Source organism: Phodopus roborovskii, unplaced genomic scaffold (genome assembly GCF_943737965.1).
Source record: "Phodopus roborovskii unplaced genomic scaffold, PHOROB, whole genome shotgun sequence".
Classification (NCBI taxonomy): domain Eukaryota; kingdom Metazoa; phylum Chordata; class Mammalia; order Rodentia; family Cricetidae; genus Phodopus; species Phodopus roborovskii.
Window position 1 is genome coordinate 20179 of NW_026125640.1, and position 17974 is coordinate 38152.

Genomic DNA, 17974 nt, shown 5'->3' on the forward strand with positions numbered 1-17974 from the left:
TCAATATGTAGCTATGGGTGGCCTGACACTGTGGGTGGAGTGTGAGACTGGCTGTGAACTCAGAGATCTCCTTGCGGCTGCCTCCTGAGTGCTGGGACTAAAGGTGTGCCCCACCAGAGCCCAGACATCTACCAGATTTTCAAAGAAGATCTACAAACAATACTTATTAAATTATTAAGAAAGGAAGGAAGGAAGGAAGAAAAAAGAAAGAAAGAAGGAAGGAAGGAAGGAAGAGAGAGAAAGAAAATCCAGGCTGTGGTAGTGCTTACCTTTCATCCCCGTACTCAGGAGGGAGAGGCAGGTGAATCTCTCTGAGTAAGTTCCAGGACAGCCAGGGCTGTTACACAGAGAAACCCTGACTTGAAAACAAAACAAAACAAAACAAACAAATAAAAAGCAGAAACCAAAACAACAAAAACAAAAACAAAATGGAGCAGTTTCAAATTCTTTCTATGCGACCAGGTAAAGACACAAGAAAGAAAAAAAACCCCATAGGCTAATATCCCTGATGAAAATAGAAGTAAAAATCCTCAATAAAATACTTGCAAACCCAATATAGGTATATATCAAAAATATCATCCACCATAATTAAGTTGGTTTTATCCTGGAGATGCAGGGGTGCTTCAAAATACAAAATATAGTAAACTATATAAATGGACTTAAGGACAAAAAACCAAATAAACAAGAAAACCAAACCAAACAAAAAACAAAACTAAACAAAACAACGACAACAAAACATGATAATTTTAACAGATGCAGAAAAAAAAAAACTTTGGCAAAACCCAACATATCTTTATGATAAGCCCCAGAGAGAGCAGGACTGGAGGGAACATACCTCAACACAATAAGGCTACATATGACAAACCCACAGCTAACATCATCATAAATGGAGAAAAACTTAAAGCAATCCCATTAAGGAAGAGGACAGGGCTGTTCACTATCCCTACTCCTTTTCAATATAATGTTTGAAGAACTACCTGGAGTAATAAGACAAGAGAAGGGACTCAAAGGGATGCAAATAGGAAAAGAAGTCAAATTATCTTTATTTGCAGATGATATGATTTTATACATAAGCGATTCCAAAAATTCCACCAGAAAACATCTAAATATTATTAACAATTTCAGCAAAGTTCCAGGAAATAAAATCAACTTAAAAATTAGTAGTAGCCTTTCTATACATCAATAACAAATATGCTGATAGATAAGATCATAGGCCCAGTCCAATTTATTACAGTCTAAAAATATCTAAGAATAAACATAACCAAAGAAGTGAAAAACATCTATAATGAAAACTTTCAATTTCTGAAGAAAGAGATTGAGGAAGGCACTAGAAAATGTAACGACCTCCCATGCTCATAGACTACTAGAATTACAATTGTGGTGGTTTTTTGTTTTGTTTTGTTTGCTTTTTGTTTTTGCTTTTTGAGACAGGGTTTCTTTGACGCTGTCCTGGAACTCACTCTGTAGATCAGGCTGGCCTTGAACTCACAGAGATCTGCCTGCCTCTTCCTCCCAAGTGCTGCAAGTGCCGGGATTAAACAGGAGAGCCACCACTTTCCAGCCTTAGAATTACCATTGTGAAAATATTCATTTTACCAAAAGTGGCTTACAGATTCAATGCAACCCCAATTAAATCCCCCACAACATTCTTCACAGAAATAGAAAAACAAAACAAAACAAAAAACCTAAAATTCTTATGCAAACCCAAAGACACTAGATAGTCAAAGCATTTCTGAACAAGGAGAGCTGGAGGGATTGCCTTTTCAGTTCTCAAAGTGTATCATGGCACTATAGTGAGTTGGTTATTTTATTTTATTTTATTTATTTTTTGTCATCTTGACACAATGTAGAGTCAGTTAGAAAGAGAAAGTGCCTGCATAATACTGGCTAATAGACAAAACTATGAGGGCATTTTCTCAATTAATGATTGGTGTGGGAGGCTCCATCTCACTGTGAGTGGTACCATCACAGAGCAGGTGGTTTTGGATTGTACAAAGGAACAAGCTGAACAATCCATGAGGAGCAAACCAGTAAGCAGCATTTCTCTATGGCCTCTGCTTCAGCTCCTACCTCCAGATTTCTGTCTTGAGTTCTTGCCCTGACTTCTCTTCATGATGGAATGTGACCTGAGAGTTCTAAGTTGCTTTTGGTCGTGGCATTTGTCACAGCAACAGCAAGAAAATTAAAACATATAAAACAGCATGGTATTGGCACAAAAACACAGAGACTAGAGGAACAAACTAGAACACCCAAACATTAGTGTACATTAACCACAGCCATCTGATATTTGACAAAGATGCCAAAAAGTCACATTGGAGAAAAGACAACATCAACAAATGGTGCTTGCAAAACTGGATACCCTCATGTAGAAGAACGAAATTAGATCCATATCTATCACTCCGAAGAAAAATTAACTCCCAATGGAACAAAGACCTAAATGTGAAACCTGAAACACTGGAACTGCTAGAAGAAAACAGGCAGTATGCTATAGGATAGAGGTGTAGGAGAGAACTTTCTGAATAGGACTCCATTTGCCAAGGAATTAATGCCAACAATTGACAAGTGGGACCTCATCAAACTAAAAAGAATGCCAGCTATACAGCTGATAGAGGATTGATATCCAGAATATATAGAGAGGCTGGGTGGTGGCAGTGCACACCTTTAATCCCAGCACTCGGGAGGCAGAGGCAGGCAGATCTCTGTGAGTTCGAGGTCAGCTTGGTCTACAGAGCAAGTTTCAGGGCAGACTCCAAAGCTACACAGAGAAACCATATCTTGAAAAAACCAAAACCAAAACCAAACCAAATCAAAACAAATAAAAACAAAACAAAAAACCCCAAACACCAGAATATATAGAGAACTCAAAAAACAGATAGTCAAGAAAACAAGTGACCCAATTAAAAAAATGGGCTAAGATGGTAGTCATGGTGGCACTTGGGAGGTAGAGACAGGCAGATCTCTGTGAGTTTGAGGCCAGTCTGGTGTACAAAGTGAGTTCCAGGACAGGCTCCAAAGCTACACAGATAAACCCTGTGTTAAAAAATAAGAAGAAAATGAAAGAAAGAGCAGAACACACACACACACACACACACACACACACACACACACACACACAGAGAGAGAGAGAGAGAGAGAGAGAGAGAGAGAGAGAGAGAGAGAGAGAGAGAGAGAATTTCCCTTATTCAATGTTGGTGGGATTGGTGGAAATCAGAATCTTTGAATTCTCAAAGAGCTAAGAAGAAATCTATCATGTGATCCAGCTATACCACTCCTTGGCATATGCAAAGGACTCGGTATCTTAGTCATGTCTATCTTACTCAGGTATTCGTGTACTCTTTTTTGGTTTTGTTTTTCTTTGGTTTCTCTGTGTAGCTCTGACTGTCCTGGAACTCACTCTGTAGACCAGGCTGGCCTCGAACTCACAGAGATCCACCTGCCTCTGCCTCCTGAGTGCTGGGATCAAAGGCATACACCACCACTGCCTGGCTTGTGTACTCTCGTACAGTTGGCAAAGATCCTCACCCATTCTGTGGGCTTTTTCACTCACCTTACTGTTCATTGCAATCCTTCACTATTCATTGCAATTCTAAGTAGAAATAGAAACTAAATATGTTTGAAAAAGCTACAGGGAATTGTTATTTTATAGTTACCTAAAATTACATGTGGTACACTTGCAGTGGTGGCACACGCCTTTAATCCCAGCACTTGGGAGGTAAAGGCAGGCGAATGTCTCTGAGTTTGAGGCCAGCCTGGTCTACAGAGTCAGTCCTAGGACAGAGAGGTGCTACACAGTGAAACTCTTGTCTTGAAAAACAAAACAGAAAAAATATGTATGATCGATAGCACACATACATATAAAAATGCACACAAATATGTGCGTACGCGCACACACACACAAATTTAAATGAAGTTACACCATTAGGGGTGATAATGCTCCTTATAAGAGACATAGTCTGTCTAACAAAGTCCTCAGTTCCAGACACGAGAAGCCTCCTTGGAAGTCATTGCTCAGGAAAGCCCAAGAGACCGCTAAAACAATATAGGCTTATTACCATTGTCCTTGGCTGCCTCCCAGAATTTGAAGGTAAATCCCTACTGCTGAAGACACCACACACTTTGGACACAGGACTTGGAGGAATTGAACCAGAACTGACCTGGAAGTCTCCTCACTGAGGAGTACTGGAAGGTGCTGTGCAAGCTGCCCTGGGAGGGAAACAATGAGTAGTCCTACTCATCTGTGATGAGTGTGAAACACAATGACCAGCACAGCAAGCTACATCCAAAGGTGCGACAGGGGCACTTAAGGCCTTGTCAACAGGAGAGAATTCCAGCCTGGCACTGTAAACCTAGCCAACTTATCTTAGTAAGGTCATGGGACCTAGAGGAGAATGACTACTTCCCATTTCTGAAAACAGTCTAATTTATATTTGCATTCTAAATACTTATCCTTATAACCCCAGGCAAGTGTAACCAACTCCCACCCTTTGTCAAAGAAGCCTCTTTTTGTTGCAGAGGGAGAATATTGTTGAAAGCCATAACTGGCCAAAATGCAGAGAACCAGAAACTGACCGTGGTGTGACCATTTCCAATTGATACACACACAACACAGCCTCTACATCTAAGGCCTGGAGAAGGTCATAGAAGACAGGCCAGAAAGGGGCTAAGAACAAGAGGCTCTGGGTGCTAGCTGGGAGATGATAGCAAGGAAGCCACACCGATACAATCTCAACAGTATGGTTGCCTATACAATGATACCAGTTCCTATAGATGGGGACAATCTCTGAAGACCCCACTTGTCGATGGAGTCATAATTGCAATAGTCAATTAATGACTACTGAAAGAGGGGCAGCCACTCGTCCTCAGGGATGAGCTCCCCAATTGGTTATGCAATGCCAGTGCTCAGTCCTAAAATCATATACATTCAAGCAACACTAAAGAGACTCAGCAGGTTGTAGTTATATATGTATGTATACATGTAACAAGAATAAACAGTAGAGATAATACATGAAAGCAGAAGGAGGGCTTGGAGGTAGAGGAAGGAAAACAGTGGGAAGCAGAGCAGGATATGGTAATAGGGGAATGAAGACCATCAAAGCATATTTCATACGTATATGAAATGTCATAATGAAAGCCACTATTCTGTACAATTTATAGATGCGAATTAAAAAAAGACAGAGTTTCCAGGTTAGGATGGAAATTGCAAAGACACTCTCTCTCACCCTGCAAAACATGTGAGGACCTTGGAGGGGGCCTTGGATCCTGCTGGCAGCTCATTATCGGAGAAGTAATGTTCAAAGTCTTACTGGTTTTTGAGGCACCCCAAGCCCAGAAAGTGTTTCAAGTCTGGAAGTGTCTCCTAAAATATTTCTCCCAGGAGAGGACAGTTTAAGAATTGATAGGGGGCCCTAGACCCTAGAACCTAGAAGAGAAGTTCAGCGGGAGTCCCTGGGTCAGAGGTTTTTTTTTTTTTTTCTTTGTAGTCCTGAGGATTGAAAGCGCTCCAGCCACACTCGCATACTGCATACCGGTCAGTTCTGTCCCAGGAAGAGGGGCACTTCAATTTGCTCCGGTCTCTGGTGAAGATATTCAGAATTGGAATTAAAGCAGTTTGCAGCTTTGGGGCTGGGGTCTCTAAGCTGGGGGGGGGCAGGGCGTCGCTAGGAGGGGTGGGGCAGACAGGTGACACGTGTCCCTGCTAAGAGCCAGCCAGGAGGTGGGGGCGGGAGATCAGGGACAGAAAGAGACAGAAAAAGGCGGACAGCGTGAGAGACAGAGTCTGCCGTGTGGGAGGAAAGTCTATTTCCTACTCCAAATGGCCATTTCATGTGCTGTGGGGTGGGTCTCTCTGTATCTTTCTGTGTCTCTCCCTCCCTCTATTTATCTCTCTTTGCCTTCTTTTCTCTGGGTCTCCCTGAGAGGCTGTTTTCGTTTCTCCTCCCCTGATCTTCATCTCTCTTTCTCCCTCTCTCTCCTTTCTCAACTCTCCATTTTCTCCTCTGCCCTTCATTCCTCTCTGTTCCGGTTTGTCTCTCTGGCCACTTGCTGTCCTTTTACATCTGTCGGTCTCCTGTCCCCTTCCTCACTTTCTAGTCCCTTTGCTCCTCTCCTGACCCTCCTACCCCGTTTCTTTGCCTGCAGGATGGAAATGCAGGATCCAAAGATGAACGGAGCCCTCTCTGCGGGTGCTGCTGCGGGGTGAGTTGGGGGCTCCAAGGAGGCAGGCTTGTGGGGAGAGGTCAGGGTTACCTTTTTATGAGCTTCTGTTTTCCTGCCCTATCCAGCTACAGTCAGGAACGTGAGGGCTTCCTGCACACCCATGGCACTGTTCCTGGGAGGAAACCTGTCCAGTTCATGGATGTAAGTGAGCCCACAGGACCTGTTCAAGTCTCACCTCCCCTATCTAATCCCAACTCCTCTCCTCCCTAGCTGCTCCCCTGCCTAGCTATCTCCCTGGCCCAGCTATTAGCTCCTTAGTCGCTGCCATCTCCAGATACTCCCTTTCCCCAAGTCCTTCCGCGCTCGCCAGCGCTCGCTGCTGCCTAGTTTCTCCCTTCCAAACTATTGCCCCTACCTACTGACTGTTCTCCCTAAATATTCCCTTATGCTTTGTGCCCCCTAACTGTCCTCCCTCTTCTACTGTTTCTTATCTCCAGATACTTCTCAGCAGCCCTCTTGCACTTCCAGCTGCTCTCTCCAAACTTTCTCCTAGTTTTCCTTTTCTAAGCTCCTTTTCCGGTTTCTTCCCATTAACTCTCTTTCTCTTTCAGCTTCTTCTTGCTTCCCATCACCCCTCCTGGATGTCTCTCCTCCCCAGTTGCCTTAACCTTCTTGCCCTTTCCTGGCTCCAGCTCTTGTCCCCTGTCCTATTTTCCCTCTCCCCAATGTGTGCTGGATTTGCCCCTTGCCAACAGTTTGAGGGAAAGACATCATTCGGAATGTCAGTGTTCAACCTCAGCAACGCCATCATGGGGAGTGGCATCCTGGGGCTGGCTTATGCCATGGCCCACACGGGAGTCATCTTCTTTCTGTGAGTCTATAGGTAGCCTTTGGGGGGATGGTCAATGGTGTGGAGGGCTAAATGGGAGGCCTGGGCCATGTCTCAACTATGCCACCTATTGCAGGGCCCTGCTGCTGTGCATTGCCCTCTTGTCCTCTTACTCGATCCACCTCCTGCTGACCTGTGCCAGTGTTGTAGGTGAGACTCCCATCCTAGGTTCCCATTTGCATCTCATCCTCTGTGGACCTCAGACTCAAGATTCCAATCCAGAACCCAACTCAGACCTTGAGCTCCAGACCCACATCTACTTCCTAGATGCCTGATTGCAACGGAAATCTGACTCTGGACATAACCACTGAGACCTCAGACCCCAAACTCAGCACCCAGGTTCCCACACTCAACTCTCTGTATAACAGATTCCATATCCAACTCCAAGCCTCAGTCTTTATCTGGGCTCCTAGATCATCACCTCCCAATATCCAGTACCCATCCTTAGTCTGGCCATCGGACCTTCCCCATCTAACACAGTCTAATTTCCATCCCCCAGTCTTCGGGTCCTCTTAATCTGGAAACCAGCTCTGAAGTCCTCAAAGCTCTGATTCTCACAGTCCCAGGATTCTCTCCCTCCACGCTCTCAGTTCAGTCTATCTCCAAAACCCCAACACCGCACCTTCAGCCTTTAATGCCTCCCTAGCCTCAGACACCACCTCCTGGATTCTACTTACAAATTCTACCCTAAACTGCCCAGCCCTCAACTCTAGCCTCTATTAGTCACAGCTGAATTACACTTCTCCTACCTAGCCTGGCTGTCCTAAACTCACAGTCTGCTCTTTCTTGCCTCCCCCTTCTCAGGCATTCGAGCCTATGAGCAGCTGGGACAGAGGGCATTTGGGCCGGCTGGGAAAGTCGTGGTGGCCGTCATCATCTGTCTGCACAATGTTGGGGGTGAGAACTTGGGGAGGGTTAGCTAGTGGGAAGAGGGTGCAGTGAGGTGGGCTTTTCCCAGGGTGGGTTAGGGGAGGGGGACTCTTAACTAAATGTTCTCCATCTGCACCAGCTATGTCCAGTTACCTGTTCATCATCAAATCGGAACTCCCTCTGGTTATTGGCACCTTCCTGCACATGGACCCGGAGGGGTGAGTACACAACACTTCCCTGGCTGACCTGGGCTCTCCTTGTGAGTTCCAGCATTCATCTGTAACTCTGTGTCCACCTGGCTCCCAGGTGCTCTGTTTTGAGACTACTGCAGGTTAACTGAGACCGACTAAGATTCCTGTGTATTATGATTCGATATTGCATGTGACTATAGCTCACCACAGGACTGCGGTAGACCATGTGCTAATTTTGAGACTTCTCCTGGCTGATTCTGGCTAGCATCTATCTCTGTATGCCTGGTGTGTTGCTGAGGCTGACCCTATGTGTGTGGCTGTACAGATCCAGTTGGTGTGGGCTCTGGATTTGACTCAGTGACTGTTGTACTGGCCAATTCTCTCTGGCCAGCCATGTGATGGATGACAGCTGGGTCCTGTATGCTGCAATTGATCCCAACCATATGTGTTTGACATTTGGCTACTCTCATTTTCCCTGTTTAGCTGATTCTGGGTCCATCAGGCTGTTGGGCTCTATCTAGCTCTAAATGTGTGATTGCTGACTCTAGTGGTCTGTGTATCGTGTCAACTCTGCGCGCTCTGTCAACTCCATCTCCCTGTTTACTTTGGTCATTATTGTGTGGCAGATCCTCTCAGGCTGTGTGTGTGCTCTCAGGGCATTGTGACTGTGGATGTCCTCTTGATTGTGATTGCCACCATGTGTATGTTCAGACTGTTAGAATCCAGACTCTTACTACTGGCACAGCCTCTCAGTTATTTTCTATCCATACACAGTGAGATTCCTGGTGTGTTTATTTGTGCACATAGTGGTACTTGTCTTCATTTGCATACATCTTTCTGTTTCTATTTGTATTTTTTAAAATGTGGATAGAACTCAAGGCCTCTTCGTGCCAGGCAAATGCTCAGTCACTGAACCACACCCCCTTCCTAACTCCCTCTGTGTACCTTTTGTTTTTGTTTTGAGACAGGGTCTCTATGTAATCTTGGCTATCCTGGAACTCACCATGTAGACCAGGCTGGCCTTAAACTCACAGCGATCTGCCTGGGATTAAAGGCATGAGCCACCATGTCTGGTTTTCTACATACCCTTTTTAGGCAGGGTTTTGTTCTGTAGCCCAGGCTGGCCTGGAATTTGCCTTGGCGTCTCAAGGGCTGGGATTTCAGGTGTGCATCACTTGCCCAGTGCCTCTGTATATTTTGGCATACAGACTTGGATGTTTAGGGGCTAGCTCTTACTCCACTCTTATTCCTGTGGGATTTGGTGTGCATGTATGGTTTTGTCAGTTAAACTCCTGGATAGTTTTATGAGCCTGTCTGACAGTTTTAACTAAGAGTTTGGTTGTTATTACCTGCATGTATCTTGTGAAATGGTCGGTTTGAATCTGAGACCATCCAGATATGACTAGGTATGTCCAAGTTTTCTTTTTTTCTCTACCTTGTGGGGGTTCAAACCTGGGCCCTTTGTACATGCTAGGCAAGTACCTTTACCAGTGAAAGATATCCCCCTGTCATATCAATTATAATCAAGTCCCACTGTGTATTTAACCCAGATTTACTCTGTTAAAATATGTGAGTGCCTAGAACACAGCAGACACTCAATAAAGTGTGTATGTGTTGTATGTTTGTGTTCTTGTGTATGTGCATGTGTGTGGATATGTGTGTACAGGTCAGAATTGGTGTCAGGTGTCTCTTCTATCTCTCTTTATCTTATTTTTTTTTTGAGACAAAGTCACTCACTGAACCTGAAGCTCACCAATTAGGCTATACCAGTGTGCCAGGGAGCCCACAGAATCCTCCTGTGCCCACCTCCACAGTGATGGGATTACAGATGTGCATGGCTGCACTTAGGGATTTTGATGCATGCTGTGGATCCAGATGCAGTTTTCACGTTTGCATAGCAAGCCCTTTACCAACTGAGTTATCTCCTCAGCCCCAACTTAAAAAAAAAGTTACTTCTACACAAAGAAACCCTGTCTTGAAAAACAAGAATACATTTATTTAGTTTCTGTATTTGTCTGCATGTATGCATGTGCACCACATACATACAATGGCCCCAGAGGCCAGAAGTAAAAGTCAGAACTGAAATTCAGGAAGTGAAATTGAGGCATTTGTGAGCCATCTGATGTAAGTGCTGGGATCTTCTTCTCTACCCAGGGACTGGTTCTTGAAGGGAAACCTCCTCATCATCCTGGTCAGCATGTTAATCATCTTGCCTCTGGCTCTCATGAAACACCTGGGTAAGGAGGCTTCCTGGGTTGGTCGTTGGGTGGTAGGGTTAGAGCATGGGAACCAAGTAGAAAAAGCCCCATTTTATTTTATTTTTACTTTGGTTCTGGAGACTGAACCCAGGGCTGCACACAGACTAGGCAAGTGCAATACAACGGAACTATGTTGCCAGCCTGAAAAAGAAAAGAAAAAGAAAAAAAAAAGACATTTTCAAGAGTTATGGAATGCTGAGAGGGTGGGAAGGGCTTGTTTTGATTGGGGTTTTAACAGATTAGTAGGAGTTTTCGATAAAAGGAGGCTGGTTCAGGTGGAAATGAAAGCTTATTGGAAGGATGCTTTAGTGTTTGGTGTACTGGGTTCTTTGATTTTTGAGGCTCTGTTATTACTCCCTGTAGGCTACTTGGGGTACACAAGCAGCCTCTCTCTGACCTGCATGATGTTTTTCCTCGTTTCGGTAAGTCAGAGAGGGCATGGAGTCGCAGGGGCGGAGTGGGGCTAGAGTTTGAGACACTGAGGCAAAGCTTCCTTACTTGGGATACCCAGGTCATCTATAAGAAGTTTCAGCTTGGCTGTGATGTGAGCCACAATGACACAGCAGTGGAGGGTAAACAGCCTCCTGTCCAGGGGTTTAACAGCAGCTGCGAGGCCAAGCTGTTCACAGTTGACTCACAGGTAGGCATGCAGGCACGTAGGAGCTTTTACCACAGTGGGCCCTCGTGTCCTGTCCCAACATTTCATTTTTATCAGAGTACTGGGCTTCAGGGACTGTGTCGTGTGCCCTACTTTGGAGGGAATGGGGAGAAGGGGGAGCCCCACTACCCTAGGGCTTCTAATTTTATGTTCATGAACCATTCCCCAGATGTCTTACACAGTCCCTATCATGGCTTTTGCCTTTGTCTGCCACCCTGAGGTGCTGCCCATCTACACAGAGCTATGCCGGTGAGTAGAGAGGCACATGTTAGTAGAGAGTAGAGGGGGCATTGTGACTGGTCATCTAGAAGGAGCAGTGGCCATAATGTCTGGCAGTCTCCATAGCAGCCCTGGTATGGTATCTTGAGGGTGGCTGGCTGTGACAAGGGAGGGATTTTGCGTGCTTATGAAACCCCAGGGACACAGAGAAGTTACTATTTACTGATTGGATTTAAGTTGTCCACTCTTTAAATGCTCAGAACAAATGTGAATGGACAGAGTTGGGAGGCAGAGGTAAGATGAGTAGATGGAAGAGGTGAGATGGTCTGCAAAGACGAGGTCGAAGAAGCAAGGATGATCAGATGGCTGGAGAGAGAGACAGGTGAATAGAAGGGAGTAGGATTGGGATTTTTGGAGGATCAGAGAGAAATGGGCAGTATAGATGTCATGTGGAGGAAGAGGCAGAGATGGTCATATCAGCAGAGATATAGATGGGCAGATAGGGGAAGCTTGGCTAGTTAGACAAGGGAGGCAGTGATAGAACGTCAGTGTGTACCAGCTGAACATTGTCAGACCCAGGGGAAGGGAGACTCTGGAAGGACCCTGGGACAAGTTCAAGGCTAGGGATATGACAGTTCTATGACCTATACACTTTAGGCCCTCCCAGCGCAGGATGCAAGCTGTGGCCAACATGTCCATCGGGGCTATGTTCGTCATGTATGGACTCACAGCCACCTTTGGATACCTTACCTTCTACAGTGAGTGTGTCTGGGGCCATGGTTGGGCGTAGAGACTAAGCTTGGGCTAGGGCAAAAGCCTTTGAGCTTTTTCCCTACAGAACCTTGGGGCCCATCAGTTTCCAAAGGGAGACTGAGCATCATGTGTGTAGAGTTTATCATCATGTATGTGTGTCATGGTTTCTGGGCTAGTGAGCCTAGTGTTTCTGCATCTTGTGTTCCCTCTCCATGACCTAGGCACGGTGAAGGCAGAGATGCTGGAAATGTACACCCAGGAGGACCTGCTCATTCTTTGTGTGCGTCTGGCTGTACTGCTTGCAGTAACCCTCACTGTGCCGGTTGTGCTTTTCCCTGTGAGTGGGGGAAGGGGGGCCTGGGGAGTGAAGGTATATGGATGGATGAACAGAGGGAAGAAACATGGATGTTTGGAAAGAAGGTGGATGTAAGAGCAGATGGGTAGGTGGAGGAAGCAGAAACAGACACAGAAGAAAGGGCCTTGTGAACAGAGAAGGCAAAAACAGATGGTTAGACAAAAAGGGACCTGGCACCGGGTGTAGCTCAGTTGACAGAGTGATTCCTAACATAACATGAAGCCCAGCACTGTATTAAACAGTACATAGTGGTGCATGTCTGTAATCCTATCACTCTGGAGGTAGAGGCAGGACGATTAGGAGTTCAAGGTCATTCTGAACTACATGTTGAGTTCGAGGCCAGCCTGGGCTATATGAGATCCTATCTCAAAAAACACAAAGAAAGGAGGGACATGGTGGTAGAGATAGTCAGATAGTGAGAGAGGCGGGGCTTTCAGATGGGGTGAAAGGATAGGAAATGGTCAGACATGGAGGTGGAGACGGTCAAAGGAGGAGACAGGATTTCAATAGTGGTGGAAACAACGACAGACAGTCATAGGGCAGAGGAAGACATGGCTTGTTGGGGTCTGTATCCCAATAACACGGATCCCTGATCAGGCAGGCTTAAGGCATAGATAGTGGGATAGGAAATCAAGAATCTTGGAGAGAGTAGAGACAGAGATGGGATCACATGTAGAAAGAAAGCATGTGAGCCTTGACCCCTGTCCTGCCCTTCCTTGGCTGCAGATCCGACGAGCCCTACAGCAGCTGCTCTTTCCAAGCAAGGCCTTCAGTTGGCCACGGCATGTGGCTATAGCCCTGGTTCTGCTAATTTTGGTCAATGTCCTTGTCATTTGTGTGCCAACCATCCGAGATATCTTTGGGTTTATTGGTCAGTATCCTTAACCCCAGTCCCTTGCCCTATCGAATGTCTTATCTTCAAAACTTAGGTTGATTGCTGTCCCTTTCTCTCTTTTAGGGTCCACCTCAGCCCCTAGCCTCATCTTCATCCTTCCCAGTGTCTTCTACCTACGCATTGTTCCTTCTGAGGTGGAACCCTTATTTTCCTGGCCCAAGATCCAGGTGAGTATCTCAGGAAGGAGAGCTGGGGAAATAGCATTCTGAAGAGGGACCACTTGCTCCAAGATGGCTAGAAATGAAAGGAGAATTATCAAGTTGTGGTTGGAAGGGGATGGAACATCCAAGAAGATGGACAGATCATGAGAAGGAAGATGATTGTCTTAGGAAGGGCTAGAGTAGATAGAACACAAGCAACATTTGGGAAGAGAGAGAATTCTCTGGAAGGGACTGGTAGGCTGAGCTTATGGTTCAGTTGTGGCAGGCTCTCCTAGCATTTGTAAATCTCTAGGGTCTGGCTCCATCACTGCAAAATGGGGAGGGGCCTATTATAGAGAGAGCATTCCTCAGATAGATGGAGGGAGCACCAATGGGGAGAGAGGCAGGGCACTCTGAAGAAGTGATGGAGGGAATATCAGAAGATTCTGAAAAGGTGGAAGAGATGCTTGCTTTGAGGGACAGGGAGAATACAGGTGGGCCAGGAATGGATGAGGCTTTGCCTGGAAGGGGTTCAAGAGCATTCTCTGGGTGGGTGATCCTGGCCAACTCCACATTTTCTTCCTCTTGTCCATAGGCTTTGTGCTTTGGCATCCTGGGAGTCCTCTTCATGGCCATCAGTCTGGGCTTTATGTTTGCCAACTGGGCCACAGGCCAGAGCCGCATGTCTGGACACTGACCTGTCCTGTCCTGCCTCACTCAGTCCCCATGTTTACAGGCATGTATACAAGGGAGTCCAAGTCACTTTCCTGAGTTCCTCCTGCATAGGATGTGAAGGTGGCTGGTCTCTAGTAACATTGCTGTTAGAGATGTGGACAGTAGAGGCTGTAGAGTAGTTCACTGTCCTTCCCCCTAGGTTGCCTTACTCCTAGTGCCAACCCCATGAGAGGAGGGGAGGCCAGGTCCTTAGAAGGGTTCTTACCCAACATAGTCCTCACTTCCTGGATGAAGCTGTTTGTCAGGGTTATTTATCCTGGGGCTAAAAGGGAAGAATAAAGATGCTGAATGACAACCCTGGTCTGAGCCTTCTGATATTTCTCAAAGACTTATTGGAAGAAACCTGCCCAAGTGAAGGCAGAGGTAAGCTGAGGCTGAGTAGAACTGTGCTCTTTCTTATCTCTTCACTCTTTTTCTCCATCCCTCCAGTGACTCCCACTCAACCTAATCACTGGTTCATTTACTTACTCAACAGTGATTGTGAGCTTGGGGATATAGCACTGACTGTTCTAAGTGTCAGACAGATCACAGTGCTTCGGTACAAGAGTGGAAAGTGCCCTAAATTTGTCTGCTTCCTACTTCCGGGTAGCCCTTGAACTAAAACCATTTTGCAAATTTTTAAAGTATTGAAAAAAAATCAAAGGGAGAATAATATTTTCTGGTCTGGCAAGATTGCTCAGCAGGTAAATGAGCCTGCCACACCAAGACTAACAAAGTGAGTTTGATTTGGAAGGAGTATACTGACTCCCATAAGTTGTCCTCTGATCTCCACATGAGTGCCATGGCACGTGTGCACATAATGAGTGCACAAGCACACACCTCAAATGGATAAATAAATGTTAAAAATTGAATACTGTTTTTGTGACACTTGGAAATTGCAGGAACATCACATTTCAGTGCCTGTACGCTTTTACTGTAATATGGTTGGCACATATGTTTGTGGACTACTCTGGTTGTTCGTGCAGAATTAAGGAGTTGCTTAGGAGACCATATGGTCTTCAATGCCTACGTTATTTACTCACCTGCCTTTTCCAGAAAAAAAATTAGCTAAATGCTGACTCAGTGGAAGGGAAGGGAAGGGAAGAAAAACATCATTTTTTGTTTGTTTTTTTAGACAGGGTCTCACTATGTAGTATTTGCTGACCTGGAACTTATTGTGTAGATGAGCGTGGCCTGGAACTTACAGAGATCCACTTGCCTCTCTCTCTCTTTCTCTCTGCCTTCCAAGTGTTGGGGTTGAAAGCATACTGCACCATGACTAGACTTAAAAAAAGATTTATTTATATTTATTTTTGTGTATGGCTACCTACATCTATCTATATGCACCATATTCGTGCGTGGTGGCTGTAGAGCCAGAAGAAGCTATTGGATCCCATGGAATGGAGTTACAGATTGGTTGTGAGTTGCCATGTGGATGCTGGGAACCAAACCTGGGTCCTCTGCCAGAGTAGCTCTTAACTGCTGCCATCTCTGGAGCCCCATAAAGGATCATTTTGAACACTGAAGTAAACGAATATATATGTGATGCTTGGAGTTGCTGTGTGAGGAGCCGGTCTGGGAGGCCTCACTGAAGAGGGGTCGAGGATAAAAAGAGTACGTCTCATTATTGTTTGGGCAAAGAATCTCCCATGCAGAGAGAACAGCAAGTGCAAAGTCCCTGAGGCATGCATGGACACAGCAGGTCCAAGCAAGAGTGGGGAGTAAGGAGGAGCTAGCATGAACATCTAAGTGCTGATTTCACCACAACGTTGTCAATAATCTTGAGTGATATTATTGGTTATCTAATAGATGAAAATGGTATTGCTGATACATTTGCATATTCATGGAAGAAATTTTCAGATGCTAGGTGACATTTATCCTGCCAGATAATTTATATTTTTAAATTATTTATTGTGCTATGAATAAAGCCAAAGGCTTGATACCTGCTAGGTGACTACTCTATGAAAGCTACATCCCAAGCCTCCTCCATAATCTCTATGCATACACAGGCCAATTGTGATAAATAGTATGTACCCCTTGTGATGGTTGGTGTTTTAGTTAAGGTTTCTATTGCTGTGAAGAGACATCATGATCACAGCAACTCTTATAAGGAGATCATTTAATTGGGGGTCACTTACAGTTTCAGAGGTTCAGTCCATTATCATCATGATTAAGAGCACGGCAGCATGCAGGCAGATGTGGTGCTGGAGCTGAGAGTCCCACATCTCGCAGGCAACAGGAAGATGATTGACAGTCACACTGAGGGAAGCTTGAGCAAAAGAGACCTTAAAGCCTGCTCCCACAGTGACACACTTCCTCCAAGGCCACACCTCCTAACAGTGCCACTCCCTTTGGGGGGCATTTTCTTTCAGGCCATCACAGTTGGTCTTGTCAACTTGATGGGATTTGGAATCGTCTAGGGGACACACCTCTTCATTTGTCCATGATGGTATTTTCCAGATAGGTTAGAAGGCAGACCCACTCAGTGCAGAGGACATTCTCCCCATGAGATGAGGCCCCGGACTGAACAGAAAGGAAAGGAGAAAGTTTAACACCTTATGTCCCTCTCCCTGCTTCCTGACTGTGGAGGCCATGTCATCAGCCCTTCTGATGCCTTCAGGCACAACCGTGTCTCCCTCAGATAAACCCCACCTTAAGTTGATTTTGTCACAACAGTGAGAAAAGTCCCACGGTTTTCATTTTCTCAGATAATCTTCACCAAGTTGTTCAAATGTGTAGTGAATGGCTGTCCTTGCAGGCAAGCAACTGTGTCCCCCACCTCCGGCTTGTAAAAAGATCACCCCAGCTGGGCTTGTTGACAGTTCATATATCTCCCCTAACCCTGAGTATTCAACTGCTCACTACCAAGCTGGCAACACTGCACATGTCCTAGGTTAGACAGAGGCCAGGGAAGATCAGAAGGGGACCCCATCTTTGTGTTCCAGGGAAACCCTCATCCCTGCTGGGTAATATGTACACCTCTCCCTCTCTTCCTCCCCCCTTCCCTTCTGTGTATTTTAAACAGCTTTATCCTGTAGCTCAAGCTAGCTTTGAAGTTGTAGTGATCCTCCTGCTTTAGCCTCCTGAGTGATAGGACTACAGATATATGCCACCATACCCAGTCTCTCTCTTTTTTAACTCTTTTTATCTGTCTGTCTGTCTGTCCATCCATTCGTCCGTCCGTCTGTCCGTCCATCCATCCATCCATCCATCCGCTATCCATCTAACTATCTAGTTGAGTCAGGGTCTCATGCAGCATCAGTTGCTCTCAGACTTGCCATGTAGGCAATGATGATCTTCAGTTCTTCATACTCATTCCTTAGCCACTCAAGTGCTGGGTTTAAAAGGCATGGACCATCATGCACAATTGACACGCTCCTTGTTTCACTGTTCTTTGATCCTTACTGCCACTAACCACAAGATCCACATGAGTATCTGACCTGAGTCTGGTGTGTGTGGGGGGGTAGCTTCTGTATATCAGGCACACCAATTGATCTTCACTTCTACCCCTTGGGCATTTGTTTTGTATAATTTCTGTTGTTAACAGAATCCAGGTGGGATTTTCTTTGTTTATGTCATTGAATTTTAAAGCTTGCCAATGGGAAAGCAAGGTTCAAAAAAGTAAGAACAGATTTTTTTTTTGAAAAAAATTAAGCTTGCCAATACAAACTAAACAATAGCAGAATTAACATATAAAGAGTAGCCAAGCCAGACCTGGAAGCATAGGCATGCAATTCCAACTGTGTGCAAGGCTGAGGTGGGTAGAACACAAGCCCAAGGCCTACCTGCATCACAGAGCGAGTTTAAAGCCAAAGAGGTGAGTGAATGAGAATCTGTTTCAGAAATAGAAAGTTTCATCTTCTCAGAAACAGAAAG

At 45.4% G+C, this 17974-nt stretch overlaps 1 protein-coding gene across 2 annotated transcripts; it reads left to right on the plus strand.

Annotated features, from left to right (window-relative positions):
• The first annotated feature begins 5462 nt into the window (after positions 1 to 5462).
• Positions 5463 to 14414, plus strand: Slc38a5 (solute carrier family 38 member 5). 2 transcript variants are annotated; one of them, XM_051177925.1, is made up of 16 exons: positions 5463 to 5527; positions 6139 to 6195; positions 6282 to 6357; positions 6912 to 7027; positions 7122 to 7195; positions 7850 to 7942; positions 8055 to 8133; positions 10261 to 10343; positions 10728 to 10786; positions 10876 to 11004; positions 11192 to 11271; positions 11899 to 11999; positions 12216 to 12331; positions 13076 to 13220; positions 13308 to 13411; positions 13980 to 14414. In XM_051177925.1, the coding sequence occupies exons 2-16, from the start codon at positions 6140 to 6142 to the stop codon at positions 14079 to 14081; spliced, it is 1413 nt and encodes a 470-aa protein (XP_051033882.1). In that variant the 5' UTR covers positions 5463 to 5527; position 6139; the 3' UTR covers positions 14082 to 14414. The 2 variants fall into 2 exon arrangements, with proteins under 2 accessions (XP_051033882.1, XP_051033881.1); XM_051177924.1 differs by lacking the exon at positions 5463 to 5527 and adding an exon at positions 5689 to 5835.
• The last annotated feature ends 3560 nt before the right edge of the window (positions 14415 to 17974 follow it).